General features: G+C 51.5%; 1 protein-coding gene across 1 annotated transcript in view; it reads left to right on the plus strand.

The window, feature by feature from the left end:
- Positions 1–11,323, plus strand: part of brsk2b (BR serine/threonine kinase 2b) — a 60,046-nt gene extending 48,723 nt beyond the window's left edge. Inside the window, 8 exon segments of the mRNA XM_084682204.1 lie at positions 1,062–1,391; positions 1,393–1,720; positions 2,596–2,644; positions 5,092–5,215; positions 5,937–6,117; positions 6,208–6,300; positions 9,369–9,407; positions 10,891–11,323. Coding sequence (XP_084538330.1) covers positions 1,062–1,391; positions 1,393–1,720; positions 2,596–2,644; positions 5,092–5,215; positions 5,937–6,117; positions 6,208–6,300; positions 9,369–9,407; positions 10,891–11,114 — 1,368 coding nt within the window. The 3' untranslated portion in view covers positions 11,115–11,323.
- The last annotated feature ends 11,599 nt before the right edge of the window (positions 11,324–22,922 follow it).

Raw genomic sequence — 22,922 nt, forward strand, 5'->3', positions numbered from 1 at the left:
GCCATGGCCCACAATGCACCTCACCGCTCTGCTGTCTGTGCTGTGATCCATCACGGCCCCGCGGGGCGCATGCAGGCGCTGCCCTCGCAGCCCGGGGGGTCATGTGACCCTGGGGAGAGCATCATATGATACCTGGTGGTGCAGTCACACACACGCACCCTGTGCAAACACACCAAACACACAGACACACACACCAAAGTCACACGCACGAGTTACACCAAACACAGGTCAATCTGAAGATGTTGTAGCAGGTTAAAGCCATCATCTCCCAGCTCAGTCTTCCAGTTCACATTGCCTACAGCAATGACTCTCTGCTGGGGCATCCTTCATATTCTGCTGTTTCCTTCAAACATACTCTTACACACACTTACAACAGACTTTACACACCATCGACTAACTGGTGTGTTTAGTTAGTCGTTCATGATGTAACAATGACCCAGCCGGCTTCAGGTAGCTTATGTTGATACAGGAATAGCCTGGAGGATCATACGTCTGCAAACGCCCTCCATGCTGGCCTGGCATCCTCTCACTGCTGTGGCTGGTTACGAACTGTCATGACCTGTCATAACAGTTGCTATGTCATTCATACCTCAGCATTGCGCATGCATAACCAGGATCTCTCTGAAGGTTGGGAGACCCGAGTCACTGGCAGTTGTTCACTTCCTGGTTCAGTTGTTCACTTCCTGGTTCAGTTGTTCACTTCCTGGCTCAGTTGTTCACTTCCTGGTTCTGCTTCATTAATGCTTGAGTAACTCTTATCTCCCATGGTGCTGCTGCTGCGTCCTGATTGGCTGGGTGTGCTAATGGCATGTTCTTCTCTCTTTCTTTCTGCACTGTCACCTCTCCTGCCTGCTTGTCACCTTCCACCCCTCCACACCTCCACCCCTCATCCCTTTCTCTTTGGTTTTCCGGCGTGTTTTTATGGCTAATAAAACGCTTGGGTTCTTATCGCCGGGCTGCGATGTTTCTAACAATAATATTTTTTACGTCACCTGGCTTTGGGCACTGCTCTCTCACTGCCTGTCCACGCTATCACGTGATCGGCGCATGGCCAATCACAGCCCGTCCGTCGCTTCTTTGTCCCGCCCCAGTCCCCAGACCTCTGCCAGTCCCCCAACTGTAGCCCCGCCCACTCCCCGGAGTCCCGCCTTAACGGGGTGGGGCCACGTCCCCCCAACTCCTACCAGCCAATGACAGGCTCCCCCCTCATGCACCCCCGCACCCAGACCCTCCCAGCCAAACCCAGAGTTTCCCCCAAACCACTGCAGACCACCCGGTCAAACCCTCTCCCCAGCCCCCTCGATGGCCCCGCCAACCCTCGGTCGGAGCCCTCCACCCCCAGCCAGCCCCCGGCCCCCTGCTTCCCAGTGGGCCCCAGAGTGAGGAGGCACCCCCCCCCTCACAGTGCCCCCCAAGCTCTCCATCCCCCTCTCCCCCGTGCCCCCCATGACCCCCCTCCGGCGGCCCCGCCTCCACCCTGACCACAACGGCAAACCTGTCCCCATCACACAGGTGACCCCGCACCCCTCCCCGAGGGGCAGCCCACTGCCCACCCCCAGGGGCACCCCGGGGCACACCCCCCGGGAGAGCCCGGCCGGCACCCCCAGCCCCACGCCCCCTCCCAGCCCCTCCATCGGGGGCCTGCCCTGGAGGACCAGACTCAACTCCATCAAGAACAGCTTCCTGGGCTCGCCACGCTTCCATCGCCGGAAAATGCAAGGTACCCTGGGAAGGGGGAGGGGGGGAAGGGGGGGAGAGGGGGAGGGAAGGGAAGGGAAGGGGGAGAGGGCGGGAGGGAGGGAAGGGAGCCTAGATAACTTTGAAATATTCAATCTAGGCTTTGTTAAGACAACAACGTTGTCATGGAAGTTACCATTCCCCCCTGACCAATTGGGAGTTATGCGATGTTGAGTCTAATTATCTTATTAGCAGTGATTTCTTCTGATTCTTCTGTACCGTAGTTAATATGCTGTTTTGATACAAGATTAGTGATAAGAAAGCCACACAGCCCAAAGCTTTAATTTAATCCAGACCACTGAAAAGTAAAGTCTTTATCCTGACTGTACTGTTCTGTTTAGAGTCTTAACTAGTCTGACTATCTGCCTGTCTATCTCCCTGTCTGCCTGTCTATCTCCCTGTCTGCCTGTCTGCCTGTCTATCTCCCTGTCTGCCTGTCTGTCTGTCTATATCCCTGTCTATCTCCCTGTCTATCTCCCTGTCTGTCTCCCTGTCTGTCTGTCTGTCTATCTCCCTGTCTATCTCCCTGTCTGTCTCCCTGTCTGTCTGTCTGTCTCCCTGTCTATCTCCCTGTCTATCTCCCTGCCTGTCTGTCTGCCTGTCTGTCTGTCTATCTCCCTGTCTGTCTGTCTGTCTGTCTGTCTCCCTGTCTATCTCCCTGTCTATCTCCCTGCCTGTCTGTCTGTCTGTCTGTCTGTCTGTCTGTCTGTCTGTCTGTCTGTCTGTCTCCCTGTCTGCCTGTCTGTCTGCCTGTCTGTCTGTCTGTCTGTCTGTCTGTCTGTCTGTCTGTCTGTCTCCCTGTCTGCCTGCCTGTCTGTCTGTCTGTCTGTCTGTCTGCCTGTCTGCCTGTCTCCACAGTCCCGACTCAGGAAGACATGTCCAGCCTCACGCCAGACTCCTCTCCAGAGTAAGTAACCATGGCAACGCCACACCCCAAGAACATGTCACATTGGCCAACAAAACACAAAACTGGATCCTGCCAGGGGCCCTGAGAGCGGGGGTCTGGTGGGGGCCAGGGGGGGAGAGGAGAGGGGGGAGGTTGGGATGATGCCATCCCTGTGTGGACTATCAGAGAATGAGGGTTGGGGGGTGGAAGGATAAGGGCATGAACGATCCATTTCAGGAAGAAAAAATAAATCATGTTTTGTTTCAGTCAATGGTGGTCCATTGAAGTAGCTTAAAGTCGGCCTGATAGCCTTCCTGGTTTGCATATATGTTTTTTAACCTTCAAATGGTGAATTGTAAAATGGGTAGAATATGCAAATGAGTTCATTAGTTGGAAGAGCTTTCTCCCATGTCCTAAGACCAAACAGACCTTCCTGGGGGGGAGGAGAGAGGATGAGGGGGAGGAGGGGAGAGAGAGAGGGGGGAGGAGAGAGGATGAGGGGGAGGAGGGGAGAGAGAGAGGGGGGAGGAGAGAGGATGAGGGGGAGGAGAGAGGATGAGGGGGAGGAGAGAGAGGGGGGAGGAGAGAGGATGAGGGGGAGGAGGGGAGAGAGAGAGGGGGGAGGAGAGAGGATGAGGGGGAGGAGGGGAGAGAGAGAGGGGGGAGGAGAGAGGATGAGGGGGAGGAGAGAGGATGAGGGGGAGGAGAGAGAGGGGGGAGGAGAGAGGATGAGGGGGAGGAGGGGAGAGAGAGAGGGGGGAGGAGAGAGGATGAGGGGGAGGAGGGGAGAGAGAGAGGGGGGAGGAGAGAGGATGAGGGGGAGGAGGGGAGAGAGAGAGGGGGGAGGAGAGAGGATGAGGGGGAGGAGGGGAGAGAGAGAGGGGGGAGGAGAGAGGATGAGGGGGAGGAGGGGAGAGAGAGAGGGGGGAGGAGAGAGGATGAGGGGGAGGAGGGGAGAGAGAGAGGGGGGAGGAGAGAGGATGAGGGGGAGGAGGGGAGAGAGAGAGGGGGGAGGAGAGAGGATGAGGGGGAGGAGGGGAGAGAGAGAGGGGGGAGGAGAGAGGATGAGGGGGAGGAGGGGAGAGAGAGAGGGGGAGGAGAGAGGATGAGGGGGAGGAGGGGAGAGAGAGAGGGGGGAGGAGAGAGGATGAGGGGGAGGAGGGGAGAGAGAGAGGGGGGAGGAGAGAGGATGAGGGGGAGGAGGGGAGAGAGAGAGGGGGGAGGAGAGAGGGAGGAGGGGAGAGAGAGAGGGGGGAGGAGAGAGGATGAGGGGGAGGAGGGGAGAGAGAGAGGGGGGAGGAGAGAGGATGAGGGGGAGGAGGGGAGAGAGAGAGGGGGGAGGAGAGAGGATGAGGGGGAGGAGGGGAGAGAGAGAGGGGGGAGGAGAGAGGATGAGGGGGAGGAGGGGAGAGAGAGAGGGGGGAGGAGAGAGGATGAGGGGGAGGAGGGGAGAGAGAGAGGGGGGAGGAGAGAGGGAGGAGGGGAGAGAGAGAGGGGGGAGGAGAGAGGATGAGGGGGAGGAGGGGAGAGAGAGAGGGGGGAGGAGAGAGGATGAGGGGGAGGAGGGGAGAGAGAGGGGGGAGGAGAGAGGATGAGGGGGAGGAGGGGAGAGAGAGAGGGGGGAGGAGAGAGGATGAGGGGGAGGAGGGGAGAGAGAGAGGGGGGAGGAGAGAGGATGAGGGGGAGGAGGGGAGAGAGAGAGGGGGGAGGAGAGAGGATGAGGGGGAGGAGGGGAGAGAGAGAGGGGGGAGGAGAGAGGGAGGAGGGGAGAGAGAGAGGGGGGAGGAGAGAGGATGAGGGGGAGGAGGGAGAGAGAGAGGGGGGAGGAGAGAGGGAGGAGGGGAGAGAGAGAGGGGGGAGGAGAGAGGATGAGGGGGAGGAGGGGAGAGAGAGAGGGGGGAGGAGAGAGGATGAGGGGGAGGAGGGGAGAGAGAGAGGGGGGAGGAGAGAGGGAGGAGGGGAGAGAGCGAGGGGGGAGGAGAGAGGGAGGAGGGGAGAGAGCGAGGGGGGAGGGACCCTGTCCCTCTGTACATGTGACACATGATGACCCTGTCCCTCTGTCCCTCTGACACATGATGACCCTGTCACTCTGTCCCTCTGTACATGAAGCCTTTGTTTGGTAACACTTTAGATGAGCTCACCAAATTCATAATTTATTAACCAATTTGTTACTTATTAGTTAATGGTTCGTTCCCCATTAGTTATTTGTTGTTCATACAAAATGTGTCATTAGTAAAGCATTAGTAAAGCTAAACCCTAACCAAAACTTAAACCCTAAACCTACACCCTAGCCCTAAACCCGAAAACTAACCCTAACTGTGTGAACAAATACTTTACTAATGATACATTTTGTATAAACAATAAATAACTAATGTTGAACAAACCGTTAACTAATAGGTAACAAATTGGTTAATAAATTATGAATTTGGTGAGCTCATCTAAAGTGTTACCCTTTGTTTTTCCTCCAGGCTGGCTAAGAAGTCATGGTTCGGGAACTTCATCAACCTGGAGAAGGAGGAGCAGATCTTCATCGTGATCAGAGACAAACCTCTGAGCTCCATCAAGGCTGACATTGTCCACGCCTTCCTGTCTGTAAGCACAGCAACACCTTCTCTCCTCTTCTCTCCTGTCCTCTCCTGTCCTCTCCTGTCCTCTCCTGTCCCCTCCTCTCCTCTCCTGTCCTCTCCTCTCCTGTCCTCTCCTCTCCTCTCCTGTCCTCTCCCGTCCTCTCCTGTCCTCTCCTGTCCCCTCCTCTCCCCTCCTGTCCTCTCCCCTCCTCTCCTGTCCTCTCCCCTCCTCTCCTGTCCTCTCCTCTCCTGTCCTCTTCTCTCCTGTCCTCTCCTCTCCTCTCCTCTCCTGTCCTCTCCTCTCCTGTCCTCTCCTCTCCTGTCCTCTCCTGTCCTCTCCTGTCCCCTCCTCTCCCCTCCTCTCCTGTCCTCTCCTGTCCTCTCCTGTCCCCTCCTCTCCCCTTCTCTCCTCTTCTCTCCTGTACTCTCCTGTCCTCTCCTGTCCTCTCCTGTCCTCTCCTGTCTTCTCCTGTCCTCTCCTGTCCTATCCTCTCCCCTCCTCTCCCCTTCTCTCCTCTTCTCTCCTGTCCTCTCCTGTCCTCTCCTCTCCTGTCCTCTTCTCTCCTGTCCTCTTCTCTCCTGTCCTCTTCTCTCCTGTCCTCTCCTGTCCTCCACTCCCTCCATCCCTCTAAATGGCTGATGTTCACATCTTTCTCCTCTGTCTGTCTCTTTCTCCTTCTCTCCATTTCTTCCTAATTGCTCTCTCTCTCCCCTCCTCCCTCTCTCTCCCTCCTCTCTCTCTGTAGATCCCTAGTCTAAGCCACAGTGTGATCTCCCAGACTAGTTTCCGGGCGGAGTACAAGTCTTCAGCAGGTCCCACCATGTTTCAGAAGCCAGTCAAGTTTCAGGTGGACATCACCTACACAGAGAGCACTGCAGCCACCCGGGACAACGGCATCTACTCTGTCACCTTCACCCTCCTATCTGGTACACACACACACACACACACTGAGGGAGGGAGGGTACAGTCTGTGTTTTGAACTGCTGTAGAACTTGACTCCCCCCTCCCCCTCGCAGGTCCCAGCCGGCGTTTCAGGCGTGTGGTAGAGACCATCCAGGCCCAGCTGCTGAGCTCTCATGAGCAGCCGGGTGTCCAGACCCAGATATCTGGTGAGTAGAGGACACCTATGACCCCTGACCCCCTTACCACTCACCCCCCCGACCTCCTCACCTTGACCCCTCTTACCCCTCTGACCCCCCACCCCTGACCTCCTCACCTTGACCCCTCTGACCCCCCAGCCCTGACCTCCTCACCTTGACCCCTCTGACCCCTCTTACCCCCCAGCCCTGACCTCCTCACCTTGACCCCTCTTACCCCCCAGCCCTGACCTCCTCACCTTGACCCCTCTGACCCCCCAGCCCTGACCTCCTCACCTTGACCCCTCTGACCCCTCTGACCCCTCAGCCCTCACCCCTGACCTTGATCTCCTCACCCACCTGACCCCTGACCCCAGCCTCTCTAAGCATCCCAGCACCTGTCACTGCTCGGCACACGCTTCAGGCACCCGGCATGCATGACCTGTCCTGGCAACACGCCTCACACACGGCTACCATGGCAACACGCCTCACACACGGCTACCATGGCAACATACCTCACACACGGCTACCGTGGCAACCAGTCTGGCACTCCCCGCCAGGCAGGTAGAGGTTGGGCTCAGAGGCACACAGCTAACGCAGTCACCCACACAGCTAACGCAGTCACCCACACAGCTCAGGGCTTCCCCTGGTCTGACACACTTCCTCTGTCTCGTTCACACACACATCCAGTATTTATAAACTATTTACATGAAATATGTATTTATGTATATAACACACAAGTGTGTGTGTTGGCACAGGGAGTGTGACCAGAGCAGAGGAGGTGAAGATACAGGAACTGAATGTTTCTCCACTGTCCAATTACAGCTCACTTAGACTGTAGCTGGCCCGCCCCCTGGAGTCACTTCTACGTTTGATTGGCTGTTTGGGCTGCCTAGAAGAAAGGGATGATTAGAGAGGGAAGGAAGGAGAGCAACCTTCTGCTGTGTTCATGTCCTTGTTGGTTCATCAGTGTTGTGGTTTTAACTGTGGTGATTGGCTTGATAAGAGCCCCCTCTGCTGGTAAGACAGGGTAGTGCTAGCTGCATGTGTAAACACATCTTCAGTTTACGTCACAAATGCCAGTATCAGCTCACCAGTAATGGCTGAGACAGGAGCGTCAAAAAGGATCTTACTTTGAAACCAGTGTGGATGTTATACAGCTACTTAGCTCCTTGCCCAGTTAGCACACCTAGCCCATTTAGCAGCTAGCACACCTAATACTGTTAGCACACCTAGCCCGTTTAGTAGCTAGCACACCTAATACTGTTAGCACACCTAGCCCATTTAGTAGCTAGCACACCTAATACTGTTAGCACACCTAGCCCATTTAGTAGCTAGCACACCTAATACTGTTAGCACACCTAGCCCATTTAGTAGCTAGCACACCTAATACTGTTAGCACACCTAACTCATTTAGCAGCTAGCCCAGTAAGCACATCTAGCACTGTTAACACACCATGCCCAGTTGGCAACTAGCCTGGCTAGCATCTAACCCAAGTAGCATGCCTAGGGCAGTTAGCATGTTCCACAAACCTTGTCACAGATGGGAACTGTTATCGGGCATTTGAACTATTCACTACCTCACCCACCCTCACCATCTAGCTGTTTGAATAACCCTCCAGTCCGTACCTTCCTCTTCCTCCCTCTCTCTTTCCTCTAAAGTGAGACCAGCTCTGCTTTATCACAGTCAGTCCAGGAAATGAAAGTTTCAGACTGACGTGGAAATCTTTTATGTTCCGACTGACGTGGAAATCTTTACGTTCCCACAACTGAAGCAGAGTGGCCTTTTTATTCTCCCTCTCCTTCCTAACCCTCCCCCCTCCCCCCTGTCCTCCCTAACCCTCCACCCTGTCCTCCCTAGCCCTCCCCCCTCTCCCTCTCCTCCCTAACCCTCTCTCTCTCCGCCGGTTCATACCATCCTGCATTTTGTCATCCTGATCTCCTGCGTGTGCAGCCTCCCCCAGGAGACAGAGTCTCTGGCATGCAGAGTGTGGAAGCGCTTCTCCTCCACACACACGTACGCACGGTCGCTCTGGCACGCCACACAGCTAGCGCTAGCTAGCCCTCTCCACTTTCCCACGACAATAACACAACTAACATAAACCCCCCAAAAATTGAATAATAATAAATGCTAAGATTTTAATACATCCTACTGTGATTAGCTACAAGGTGGTACCCTTTTCACAAAACAACTTACGTAATTTGTCATCAGTTTCAGTCCTATGAAGAGTACTATACATCGATATAAAGCAACGTCAGTGACTTATGTAAACCACGGTCCTGACACTTCGCTTCGTAGCATTCCAACAGTCGCTGCTTTAGATGGACAGAGTTTGTGCGTCCGCTGTTAACACCAACGCTAGCAATCCAAACAACGAATAACGAACCAACAGGTCGTTGTTTACAGTTCTCCGATGTTGGACCTGAAATGATCGGATGATTGTCTTGGCATTCTAACGTCTTTGTTGCTCTATTTGGCATGGCACCATCTAGGATCGATGTGGACCTAGAGCTATATGTTCTAAAACCCTCATCACAACCTGCCATTCTAAACTGAATGATAGCAGCTAGTCCTCCTCTTGTGGTGGTTGGGTCAGTGCCTGGGCTGGACTGTGTGTGTCTGCTGTGTGCAGGAAAGCAAGTGCTCCAGAGTGTCCAGGTGGTCGCTCTCCTACAACACAGGGATGACAAGCATGGCCACCTGACAGGCAGACCTACCCTAAGCCCTGTTTATGGTGGTTACATGAATGTTTATATTACTGTGTGCACCTAGAACGTGTGCGGAACCAAAGACGTTGCATGCTTTGTTGAACTGTGTTTATATGAAGGTATGATACACACAGGTAGACACCCTTTACACCACTACATACATAAATACATACAGACTTTCTAAGAGAGAAGGAGAGTGTGTGTGTGTGTGTGTGTGTGTGTGTGTGAGGCAGAGAAAAAGAAACATGTCATGCCACACCTAACTACAGCTGCAGTACTCAGACACACCTGGCTGTTCTGGACAGCAGCACTCAGAAAGACACACCTGACTGTAGTCAGGACAGACTTGATGCAGGTGTGAAGTCACCTTAACCTATGACCTCTGCTCCCAGACGTGTCTCAGCAGTCAGGCAGCAAACCCTCCAAGCGTGGTAAGATCAGCTAGCTACCCTTCACCCCCCTCCCTGCCCCTCTCACACACACACACACACACACACACAGACACACACAGACACACACACACCCTCCTCACAGGCCTACAGTGTCAGCACCCTGTCACACTCCCGTCAGTCTGCTGCTATGCCCACCACACACACACACACACACACACACACACACACACACACACACACACACTAAGGCCTTAGGGTACACCTCACCTGTGTGTGTGAGCATGTACGAGTGTGTGTGTGTGTGACAGAGAGAGAGTGTGAGTGTGCAGCACTACTCACCATATAACAGGTCTTGTGCACGGTGTCACAGTGTCACAGTGTGTTCTTCAATCTCCTGTCCACGATCTTTCTACTCTCACTAAGAAAGGTGAGCCTAGCCCCAAGTCAAAACAAGACAGAGATCACCAGATCCCAGTGTACAAACATGTTATTCCAGGATCAGTAGGAGGCTGTTGAAGGGGTATTGTGTAAACCCTAATGACAGACTAAGGACTAATGTGCTGAGGTTGAAATGTGTCACTCAGTGTGTGTGCATGTCTGCAGTATTGTCATGTTCCTGTGTGAGTATTTGACTTGTTCAGACCCCTGCTGTGTTCTGAGCAGAGCTCTGGGAGCAGGGAGGAGCTCTCTAGGAGCCTCACACACACACACCACACACCTCACACACTCTACACTGTCACAAACCACACACACCACCCACACTTCACACACACCTCACACACACCTCACACACACCACACACACCTCACACACACCACACACACCACACACACCACACACACTTCACACACACCTCACACACACCACACTCACCTCACACACCTCTCACACACACCACACACACCTCACACACCTCACACACACCTCACACACACCACACACTCTTGTTTCCTTCGCTCTACACTGTCACAGAGCCAGTCAGAGGAGGAGGAAGGAGGAGGAAGTCAACACTCTGAGGTGGCTTCCTTCCTTCTCCTCCTCCTCCTTCAGTCTCAAAGAAGTGTTTAGGCAGGAAGTCCAGATGCTCAGCCTCAGTACTCCCAGAGCTCCTCTCAGCCCCCCCCCCCCCCTTACACACACACACACACACACACCTGTTCCAGCCTGGGGAAGGAGACTCTGCCAACTAGGCACCACCTGAACCAAAGGACCACGGTTAGACTCCAACTCTGACCAGGTCTACTGGACCATAGCTGTTCAGTGTTTCTAGGCGTACCTCCACAGCTCTTGTTAAACACCCTGATTCTCCCCCCGTTATATAGACTAACTACACTGACGGGTGAGAGAAACATTATCAAACACCAAACATTATCCCCCAATCTTAGTTTCTGGCCCAAGAGTCTCCTTACCTCCAGTCCCCCCCTCCTCATCCCTCCATCAGCACCTCTCCTGGCGTTAACCCATCGCTCATTCGTTGTTTGTTTTCTCTCTCTTTTCTTCTTCTCTCCATCTGTCTTCCTAGGCAGCCCGTTGAGTAACTTCTTTGACGTAATTAAACAGCTTTTTTCAGACGAGAAGAGCAGCCAAGCGCCACGCCCCCCTGCCCCCCCAGCCACGCCCAGCCCCCCCACCAAGCATGCCCCCTGCTCCAGGCATAACGAGCCCCCGCCCACTGACTCTAAATGCCCCCCGGGCAAAGACAAAACAAAGATGGCCGCCTCCGCCAGGACACAGGAACAACCCTGATAAGGAGCTGTAGCGATGCATGGCTAGATGATGATGAGAATGATGAGGATGAGTTAACAGTTCATTAAAACAAACCCCAACCCAGAGAACTGCTGACAAGTTAGGACACATGTCCCTCTGAAAGAAACGACTTAAAAAACACGACTTTTTGACTATTGCCTAAAGACTTTTGTACTGTCTGATGGAATGCCTGTTTGAGTGGATCAGTATGTAACAACAAGTAGCACATGCAACTGTGTCCTGTGTGTGTGGGTGTGTCCTGTGTTGGTGGGTGTGTCCTGTGTGGGTGGGTGTGTCCTGTGTGTGGGTGTGTCCTGTGTGGGTGGGTGTGTCCTGTGTGTGGGTGTGTCCTGTGTGGGTGGGTGTGTCCTGTGTGTGGGTGTGTCCTGTGTTGGTGGGTGTGTCCTGTGTGTGTGGGTGTGTCCTGTGTGGGTGTGTGTGTCCTGTGTGTGGGTGTGTCCTGTGTGGGTGTGTGTGTCCTGTGTGTGGGTGTGTCCTGTGTGGGTGTGTGATGGCTTGACTTCTCTGCCACCAGGGATCATCCAAAACACCTATTAAAGTCCTGCTCCTGGAGATGTGTGGGGGGGCCTAGCACAGCTCCCTCCAGGAGCCAGAGAAAGAGACACTCTTCACAAGCCCCTTCCATTCCACACTCACACACACCTCACCCTGACCAACACACACACACACACACACACCCCTCACCCTGACCAACACACTCACACACACCTCACCCTGACCAACACACACACACACACACACACCCCTCACCCTGACCAACACACTCACACACACCTCACCCTGACCAACACACACACACACACACACACACACACACACACACACCCCTCACCCTGACCAACACACTCACACACCCCTCACCCTGACCAACACACACACACACCCCTCACCCTGACCAACACACACACACACCCCTCACCCCAGACACCGCTGAAGACACGGAGATGAGCCTTAAGACAAAGATATTCGGCAAACCTGCACACACACACACGGTCTTTCTCTTGTTCTCTCTCTCCTACACACTCACCCACTGGGGGATGTATGGACTTGCACACAGTGATGGGTGGAGGCAGAGCCCCCTGGTCCTGTGGAGGCAGTGCCCCCTGGTCCTGTGGAGGCAGAGCCCCTGGTCCTGTGGAGGCAGAGCCCCCTGGTCCTGTGGAGGCAGTGCCCCCTGGTCCTGTGGAGGCAGAGCCCCTGGTCCTGTGGAGGCAGTGCCCCTGGTCCTGTGGAGGCAGTGCCCCCTGGTCCTGTGGAGGCAGTGCCCCCTTGTCCTGTGGAGGCAGAGCCCCCTGGTCCTGTGGAGGCAGAGCCCCCTGGTCCTGTGGAGGCAGTGCCCCCTGGTCCTGTGGAGGCAGTGCCCCCTTGTCCTGTGGAGGCAGAGCCCCCTGGTCCTGTGGAGGCAGAGCCCCCTGGTCCTGTGGAGGCAGAGTGGCTCTGTGGAGGCAGTGTGGAGGTGTCAGGACAGAGGGACGCTGGCTGGATTGTAACTCTTAATGTCGTCTCTGTGAACGTCTGGGCTGTAACACTGGACTGTGGTGTTGCTGTACGAGTTGGTTTCAGGATCCTCCGATGACTGAATACTTTGGGTGGGGAGGGGCTGGGGGAGGGAGGGAGGGAGGGAGGGAGGGGAGGGTACACAAATGAATGATCTATTCTGTTGTACAGATTGAATACGTTGCATATGTACAAATGTGTAGTTGTGACATTATGTTTAGCAAAGTTGTGTTGCCACATATTTTTTCTATTTCAGGAAATGTTTAATCCTGATATCCATGAACATTTTCATCTCCTATCTTGATCGACGAGTCGTTCGGTTTGTTTTTTCGTTCATGTTTATTTGAGGTATCTGCGGGATTCAGACAACTGTAAACATATGGTGTATATTTTTGTACCTTATTGTATTTTGTCATTTGTTTTTTATTTATTTATGGTGGGTTAAACTATTTATATAAATGATGTAGAAAATGTGTTTCTTACATCTGATTATTTAAAACAAATGTTTTCCATGTTTAAGTTATTGGTCATTCAGGATTAATGCAATGTTTGTGAACATCTACTCTTTTTCCAGCTTTGATGAGAAAGCTTGTCATATACATTTGGAAAAAGGATTTACCGTAATTTAAGAATGTAGACTAGCCTCTCTGAGGGAGGAGCCTCTTGTCAGCTCCTTCCTGTGTGCGTGCAACCACCCCAGACTCACCAAACCCTCCTCCTGTAAATATGCCAGTTTGCTGATGAACTTATTTAAAACTAAGAAGGTTCCTACTCTTAGCTTTTACCTTGGATTGTTGTTTGCATGTCAAACATTTGTCTTTTCTTTGCATGTTGTTGATGTTGTTACCCTGTTCTCCTGCTCTGTTTCCTGTTCTGTTCTGTTCCTCCCCTCACATCGCTTTTTATTTATAACTTTTGTTTTGTTTTTCATTTTCTTTATTCCCTCCTGCATCTTCTGTTACTATGGTTACTCTTTCACTCATTCTCCAACACGCACACACACACAGTCCCCTAGGAGGGGCATGGCATTCTGGTGACCCAGAGAAAACAAAGCAATACCCATCGCTGTTCTCCTTCCTGGTGCACACTGGGAACACGAAGCACAGTTAGACAGCAGTGATGTTAGCTGGAACTAAACAAACTCTGATGATGTGTCCCCTGTAACATAACTGTGAACAACTGCAGTGCAAAAGAAAATAAATCTGTTAACTTTAAAGCCGCGTCCGACCTCTTTCTGAAATGACCCAGAGACGACGCCACGGGAAAGGGTTCGGTTCGGAAACTCAATCAAGATCTAACCCCAATTTATCAAAATTGATCTGTGTGAGATGACGTGACTGGGCTAAATAGACCTGCCGGTGACGGTAGGACATTTCAGGCTGTGACCCCAGCCGTGTCCTAGCCCCGGGGAGAAGGCAGTGCCCGTGTTTAGGAGGTCGAGAAGGTTTGGATGAAAAGTCATACCGTTTTTTTCCTTCGTTAACCATGTCCGAAATGACTAGGCCTAGTGGGCCTACTATAAACAAATACGTAGTGACCAATAGCAGAGGATGCCCACAGACTGATAGCCTACTCTTGCCCTCCATTTCTTCTAAAACGTCAGTTAGGCTATATCTCATTGATCAACTTTTGCAACACCGCCATGGATTTTTTTTGCATGGACACTAATAGGGCAAATTTGTCTCATTTGCGCAAATTTGCGTGTGTGCATTACGTGTGTTCGACTTCATGCAACGTCGCAACCGGCTGCCGCCGAAGAAGTGAATTGGTTACGCTTGGGACACATTGGTTGCGAAACTCCCGGAAGCGCCACGATCGGCTACGACTGTCTCAAGGCTGTTCACACCAGACGCGCATTTCTCCGCGCCATTTACCAAGACTTTTGGCCACTCTGAGCTGTCCTTTTTCACATGTAAGGTAACATGGTACATAAACATGTCATAGGCTATATCGAGGAAACGTGTTGATCCAACAGTAGGGGTCAGATGACTGAGCGGTTAGGGAATTGGGCTGTTATCAGAAGGTTGCTAGTTCGAATCCCAGCCGTGTCCCTGGGCAAGGCAATTGCCTGGGGGAATGTCCCTGTACTTACTGTAAATCGCTCTGGATAAGAGCGCCTGCTAAATAACTAAATGTAATGTAAATGTAATGTAACAGCGGCGCCAACAGCATCCCAGCATTCTACATTGTCCTTGTAAAATTGGTGCTGGGTGTCATACAAGTCCCTGTGCTTTTCAACTTCGAGAAATAATTTGATGTTGTCCATCTCCTTGAATTTCAGGCTGATTTTCTAATTCAACTTGGGGCTACTCTCAGTAGGCTATGTCTGCACGTGTAACCGGTGTGAATCGGTGAAACTCACTCCTCAGGTATGTAATGGGCCACCCACGTCAACAAATAGCTAGTTTTTCTTTGGCGTAGCTGGTAGTGGTCGCGCTTGGCAAGTCAGAGGTCGTGCGTTCGAGCCCAGCGAGTGGCGAACGACGCCTTGTAGTGACGGAGCGTGGCCACGTCCGTTACATATCGTCACACGCGTGTGTGTTGTGTGCAACGCTTGTTTCTCTCAAACAAACAAAACAACTACAGGCATGCTGGCTCAACAGATCAATCGGTTTATTTTCATTGGTTTTTATAATAAACAACCCAAAGAGCAGATAATGGTAACAACCCAAAGAGCAGATAATGGTAACAACCCAAAGAGCAGATAATGGTAACAACCCAAAGAGCAGATATTGATACATAGAAAGGATAGAAACTATGTCATTGTAATTTAATGCAAAAAAAAAAAATCAACAATAGAGTAGGTTTGTTTTTTGTTGTCCTTATCCCCTATACAAAGTGTATCTTATTAAACAAGTAGTTGTCGTCTTCCAATAATCACACAGGCACACGTTTTTATTTGAAGTTGTTGCAGCCTTCTTTAGCGGCCCGGGCATTATGTGTCAACTGACATCTTGAACTGGCAGCTTCTACATAGTACTGGACTGATCTATTTGGTAAAATAAAGCTATTTTTTTATTGTCTGGAAGTGGCTTTTAACTAGTAATTGCTCTCCAACTACAAGTTTTGATAGATAATGTCCTACAGGTGAGACACACAACTAATCACCTACAGGTGTTGCTCTCTTAGTGCTAAACATCTATGAAAATACTTACAGCTGAACGTATCTTTCTTGGTCTTGATTACAGCAAATCTTTGCAAAAGTGTTATTTTGCTTGTCTATACAAGCAAATAGTGTGCCTAGCCCTGTACAGTTAATATTCAACACTTTCAACTTAATTTTCAGTTTCAAACTTTTCAGTTTCAAACTTATAAATTGTAAATGGTCCACTGACTGCACAGTAAGAGGTAGCAAAGCGTGCCCAACCATGATCCCACTCTAACACAGCTGCTAGTTACGGGCATGCAATCTTTTTCCTGACATTAATTTGTGTGCCTAGTCTCTTCACAGTTTGCCACTGAGTCGCCGTGGCCAGTTGTGAGTCAGGAGGGGGGACTGTATTATACTTGGATGCGAGTCGGACCTGCGGTTCAGCGTTCAGGTAGTGGTAGCCATCTCTTTCCTGACAACTAATTACATATGGTAATTATACATTAAAACACCTGCGGTTTATAGTCCAGTGCGGTTTATATATGTACACATCTTTCTATGTAAATTACGGTACTTCAGCTTCACTGACTAGAGTCAGTCAACATCAATTTCATTCAAGCGACTCCTAAAAATATTTTCAGTAATTGATTTATTATGGCTTTAGATAAGCATCATCATTCTTTAACACAGAGGAGAGGAATACTAGGGACCTCCTGTGTAACAACAGGTTTCACTCTCCCATAGTGCAGTGACTGCACAAATCTTATCATACTTGCATGTCAGAAAGAAGCGGGCCTGTGACCCAGGTGGCAAAGCAATGCAAGATTTAAATTCGTACACATAATGATCACCTGCAAAGCTTCGTAAATATAATTTTTTTACCCATTCCCATTGGCCCCTCTGCACGTTTGTACTACAACTGCCCTCTGATGGGTACAATCCAACCCATGAGTTTGCAAAACATGTTTTATAATCAGTAAAGGATTTGTTAATGAAAAGGCGAGCACAGGCATAGCCACTCTCCGTGTACAGTTGCAGACTGGCTTCATAACCTGCAATCTTAGTGGGGGGGTTCCAGTATGCATCATCCAGCATGGGGCTCTCCCTGATGACTTCATCATCCTTGGTCACGAGTCGGAGCTGCAGTCCACGGTTCAGGCTGTGTCTGGTGTCTAGGTATCCGTGGCTCTCCGTAAAATTGTATGACTGTAAAACATCCCAGCTGTAGAGCTCCAACTTCGCGCCCACATTTAGCAGACTGTGAGGTATGTTGTCCCATTTCATGCGAGCGTAGCCACCTCTTGTAGTGCGAACCTCCAGCTTGATATCAGCACACTGCATTTTTAACCTGGAAGACAGATAATGCTGTTCTCGATTTTAGAATCTAGAATGCTGTTCTAGACAAATCTGTTCTAGATTTTCATAATGACTTGTTTCTGTGTTCTCTCTTTATATCTAACCGTATTATAATGCAAGACTAGCTTGATATTCTGAGGAAAATTAGGCACAATTTTAAAGCAAAGAGTGGTATGATCAATCATCTAATATTTTCCAATTTCAGAATAGTTGTCCTAGTGTCCAATTGTTTATGTACATCAAAGCAGTCAATGGACAATTAAACATATTATATTTAAACTTTCAACACAACCCAAAGTACAAAACTGAGTAGCACAGAATGAAAGATTTCCGCATCTTAAAAGGAAAGTCTTACCTGTTTGTGGTAAACCAACGATGAATCTCAGCATCTTCTCACCTCCTTTTAACCTCTGAGCACAGCTTTAACACGCCTACTATTACTTCCTAGGCAGATGCGTGTGTGTGTGGGTGTGTGTGTTTGTACATGCCCAGCAATCTCATGGTTCCATGGAATGGGCGATTGGTATCAGCGAGTCTTGACTTGTATTCTTCTATACTTGATTTCCACAGAAGTGCTGATTGCACTCCAAATTTCATTGTATGCAAATACAAGGACAATGAAGGCTTTTTTATCTGTCTTTTTTCTAGTGTCACAACCCAAGGAGTCCCTCCTTGAGTCACCACCTTACCGCGGTGGAGGGGTTTGCGTGTCCTAGTGATCCTGGAAGCTATGTTGTCGGGGGCTTTATGCCCCTGGTAGGGTCACCCAAGGCAAACAGGTTCCAGGTGAAAGACCAGACAAAGTGTGGCTCAAAAAAACCAACCATGAAGAAAAACATTAATGGTTCTCAGTTGCCCCTGCCCGGAAGCGGGTCACCGGGGCCCCCCCCTGGAGCCAGGCCCGGGGGTGGGGCTCGATGGCGAGCGCCTGGTGGCTGGGCCTTTTCCCATGGGGCCCGGTCGGGCACAGCCCGAAGAGACAACGTGGGACCCTCTTCCAGTGGGCTCACCATCCGCAGGAGGGGTCATGGGGGTCGGGTGCAGTGTGAGACGGGCGGCGGCTGAAGGCGGGGGCCTTGGCGGTCCGATCCTCGGCTGAAGAAGCTAGCTTTAAGGACGTGGAATGTCACCTCGCTGGCGGGAAAGGAGCCTGAGCTGGTGCGCGAGGTAGAGAGTTTCCGGCTAGATATAGTCGGCCTCGCCTCGACGCACACAGCATAGGCTCCGGAACCAGTCTCCTTGAGAGGGGCTGGACTCTCTTCCACTCTGGAATTGCCCTTGGTGAGAGGCGTAGAGCTGGGGTGGGAATACTTGTTTCCCCTCGGTTCGGCGCCTGTACATTGGGGTTCACCCTGGTGGACAAGAGGGTAGCCTCCCTCCGCCTTCGGGTGGGGGGACGGGTCCTCACTGTCGTTTGTGCTTATGCACCAAACGGCAGCTCAGAGTACCCACCCTTTTTGGAGTCTCTGGGGGGGGTGCTGGAAAGCGCTCCTCCCGGGGATTCCCTCGTCCGGCCCAAACGTAATGTGAGGGTCTGCTGGGAACGGCTGGCGGAACCCTCTGTCAGAAGGAGCTTCAACTCCCACCTCCGGGAGAGCTTCGATCATGGCTCGGGGGGAGCCGGGGACATTGAGTCCGAATGGGCCATGTTCCGGGCCTCCATTGTTGAAGCGGCTGACCGGAGCTGCGGCCGCAAGGCGGTCGGTGCATGTCGCGGCGGTAACCCTCGGACCCGGTGGTGGACTCCGGAGGTGAGGGATGCCGTCAAGTTGAAGAAGGAGGCCTATCGGACTTTATTGGCCGGTAGGACTCCTGAGGCAGCTGATGTGTACCGGCAGGCCAAGCTGTATGCGGCTTTGGCGGTCGCGGAGGCAAAAACCCGGGCATGGGAGGAGTTCGGCGAGGCCATGGAGAATGACTTCCGAACAGCTTCAAAAAGGTTCTGGACCACCATCCGGCGGCTCAGTAGGGGGAAGCAGTGCTCTGTCAACACTGTATACGGTGCGGATGGTGCGCTGCTGACCTCGACAGGGAACGTCCTGGATCGGTGGAAGGAATACTTCGAAGACCTCCTTAATTCCACCAACACGCTTTCCGACGTGGAGGCAGAGTCTGGGGACATCGGGGGGGGCCCTTCTATCTCTGGGGCTGAGGTCGCCGAGGTGGTTAAAAAGCTCCGCGGTGGCAGGGCCCCTGGGGTGGATGAGGTCCGCCCGGAGTTCCTTAAGGCTCTGGATGTTGAAGGGCTGTCTTGGCTGACACGACTCTGCAACATCGCGTGGACATCGGGGACAGTGCCTCTGGACTGGCAGACCGGGGTGGTGGTTCCCCTCTTTAAAAAGGGGGACCGGAGGGTGTGCTCCAACTTTAAGGGGATCACACTCCTCAGCCTCCCTGGGAAAGTCTATTCAGGGGTCCGTCGGATTGTCGAACCTCGGATTCAGGAGCAATGTGGTTTTCGTCCTGGCCGTGGAACAGTGGACCAGCTCTATACCCTCCGCAGAGTCCTGGAGGGTACATGGGAGTTCGCCCAACCAGTCTACACATGTTTTGTGGATTTGGAAAAGGCGTTCGACCGTGTCCCTCGGGGGCTCATGTGGGGGGTGCTCCGAGAGTATGGGGTACCGGATTCCCTGATCGGGGATGTCCGGTCCCTGTACGACCGGTGCCAGAGTTTGGTCCGCATTGCCGGTAGTAAGTCGAACTTGTTTCCGGTGAGGGTTGGACTCCGCCAGGGCTGCCCTATGTCACCGATTCTGTTCATTACCTATATGGACAGAATTTCTAGGCGTAGCCAGGGTGTTGAGGGGGTCCGGTTTGGTGACCTCAGGATCGGGTCGCTGCTTTTTGCAGATGATGTGGTCCTGTTGGCTTCATCGGGCCGTGACCTTCAGCTCTCACTGGAGCGGTTCGCAACCGAATGTGAAGCGGCTGGGATGCGAATCAGCACCTCCAAATCTGAGGCTATGGTAATCCACCGGAAAAGGGTGGAGTGCCATCTCCGGGTCGGGGAGGAGATCCTGAACCAAGTGGAGGAGTTCAAGTATCTTGGGGTCTTGTTCACGAGTGAGGGAAGAATGGAGCGCGAGGTCGACAGGCAGATCGGTGCGGCGTCCGCAGTGATGCAGGCTCTGCATCGGTCCGTCGTGGTGAAGAAGGAGCTGAGTCGAAAGGCGAAACTCTCTATTTACCAGTCGATCTACGTTCCTACCCTCACCTATGGTCACAAACTATGGGTAGTGACTGAAAGAACGAGATCACGAATACAAGCGGCCGAAATGAGCTTTCTCCGCAGGGTGTCCGGGCTCTCCCTTAGAGATAGGGTGAGAAGCTCGGTCATCCGGGAGGGGCTCAGAGTAGAACCGCTGCTCCTCCGCGTCGAGAGGAGCCAGCTGAAGTGGCTTGGGCATCTGATTAGGATGCCTCCTGGACGCCTCCCTGGTGAGGTGTTCCGGGCACGTTCCACTGGGAAGAGGCCCCGGGGAAGACCCAGGACAGCTGGATGGACTATGTCTCTCGGATGGCCTGGGAACGCCTCGGGGTCCCCCAGGAAGAGCTGGTGGAAGTGGCCGGGGAGAGGGAAGTCTGGGCCTCCCTGCTTAGGTCGCTGCCCCCGCGACCCGATCCCCGGACAAGCGTCAGATGATGGATGGATGGCACAGAATGAAAGATTTCCGCATCTTAAAAGGAAAGTCTTACCTGTTTGTGGTAAACCAACGATGAATCTCAGCATCTTCTCACCTCCTTTTAACCTCTGAGCACAGCTTTAACACGCCTACTATTACTTCCTAGGCAGATGCGTGTGTGTGTGTGGGTGTGTGTGTTTGTACATGCCCAGCAATCTCATGGTTCCATGAAATGGGCGATTGGTATCAGCGAGTCTTGACTTGTATTCTTCTATACTTGATTTCCACAGAAGTGCTGATTGCACTCCAAATTTCATTGTATGCAAATACAAGGACAATGACGGCTTTTCTATCTGTCTTTTTTCTAGTGTCACAACCCAAGGAGCAGATACTGACACACAGGAAGGATAGGGCACCACGCAATTTATGCTTTTGCATACGTAGCCAATGCTACATGCTTTGATACCCAAATAAATGTCCTGGTGCACTTAACTCTGTCAGGCTATTGCATTTTGTACTTCTGTCGATCAATTTATTACTTCTTGTTAGTTAGCCTACTACATCCAATCAGCGCTAAAGTGTAGTACCTACCCTTTCCGTTCAGAGTTAATGTAATGTGTTTTTGAGTTAATGTAATGTCGTTTTCCATTTGGGGGAGCGTGTTTTTGTATTGGGGGGAGGTGAACAAGTCATGGGGGATGTACTCATATTAGGGGGTGTGTTTTGCACTTCAGGGCCACCGTATTGGAGGGTCTGTCGAAAGACTGCATATCCTTTTGATTGACAGCCATTTAGGACTCTAACAAGTCACCGAAGCTATAAGAGCTCATTCCTATTGCGGATTTCTCATGCTTTCTTTGACCGGACATTTTCGCACATTATTTTTGTTTTCACTCTGAATGTTTCTGATGTTATGCGCGGTGCCGTTGACCCACTCGGCATCTGGTAACCTGAGGCCCCCCTGATCGCGAGGCCCAGGGCTGCAGCCCCTAAAGCCCATTGCCTTAATCCGGCCCTGGGAAGGATAGGGCACCAGTGTTTCTCTACAATGTTTAAGATGTTTCCCTAGACTCTTCAAAGTTTGCCGTCAAAATAACTTTAACTGTTATTTACCTAACTTGTGGAGGGATGTTTCTTGTATATCATGTGATTTGTGAACAATATTGATAGATAGCTGAGAGGTGGCAGTCCTTTGTGCTGGGCAGTCGGGTCTGTCGCTGTGGTCTGTGGTCTGTCGTGTGTGGTATGCCGGCTGTGGCCTGTGGTTTGTGGTCTGTCATCTGTGGTTTGTGGTCTGTGGTTTCTGGTTCAAAAACACAATGTTAGCGGGATACTTGTCCTCTCTTATGACAATAGTTACAGCTAAACATATCTTTCTTGGTCTTGATTACAACAAATCTTTCCAAAGTGTTACTTTGCTTACTCCTGAGATTTGACAGTTTGATAAGCCCAATAAATATGCTGCGTGTTGGAAAGAGAGTTCAGTCAAGACACTCACATATTAGATTTGAGCATTGATTGATAACCATGACATGGAAATAGGTTTGACTTTGGCGGAGTGGATGATCTAAGGCAGTGGTTCCCAAACATTGTACAGTCCCGTACCCCTTCTGACATTCAATCTCCATCTCCCCCCCCCCCCCGGCGCACATTTACAGCTTTTAACACTTCAAACTTGTCAGGGATTTCAGGACTCGGATGGAAGTTTAGATCAAAATAATCAAACTGAGTTTTATTAGCAATACATCCAATACGACCAGGAGGTGGAAGCTCTGCATCAGACTCACTGTCAGTGGCCATGTTAGTAGCTTGGCTAGCAACAAATGTACTGCTGCTGGCACCCTGATCCAAGAACTCGTAAGAGCAAGTTCTAAATTGCTATCACCGGCAAGATAATCCTCAATTGTAGGCCTACTGGTAGAAGCCAATGGTGTCTCTTTGGACGGGGATGAACTATTTCCAACCACTTGTCCATGTTCGTGCAGCCATCGGAACAAGCTCCCGCTTTCCTACACAAGTCATCAGCAAGTGAAATTCTGATGCACCGTTGTGCATGTTTTAACTATACGTCACTACATGTAGCCATTTTTTGTAGTGTAATTATTTTGCTGCATATGGCTATACATTTTTGGCAATGCAATTTGGCGATTCAGACTATTTAAGATTTCACGTCTATTTATATCTCAGTTTGAAAATGTATTATTTTAATTTTATTTT

Source organism: Hypomesus nipponensis, chromosome 19, assembly GCF_054491055.1.
Source record: "Hypomesus nipponensis isolate SF chromosome 19, ASM5449105v1, whole genome shotgun sequence".
Taxonomy (NCBI): Eukaryota; Metazoa; Chordata; class Actinopteri; order Osmeriformes; family Osmeridae; genus Hypomesus; species Hypomesus nipponensis.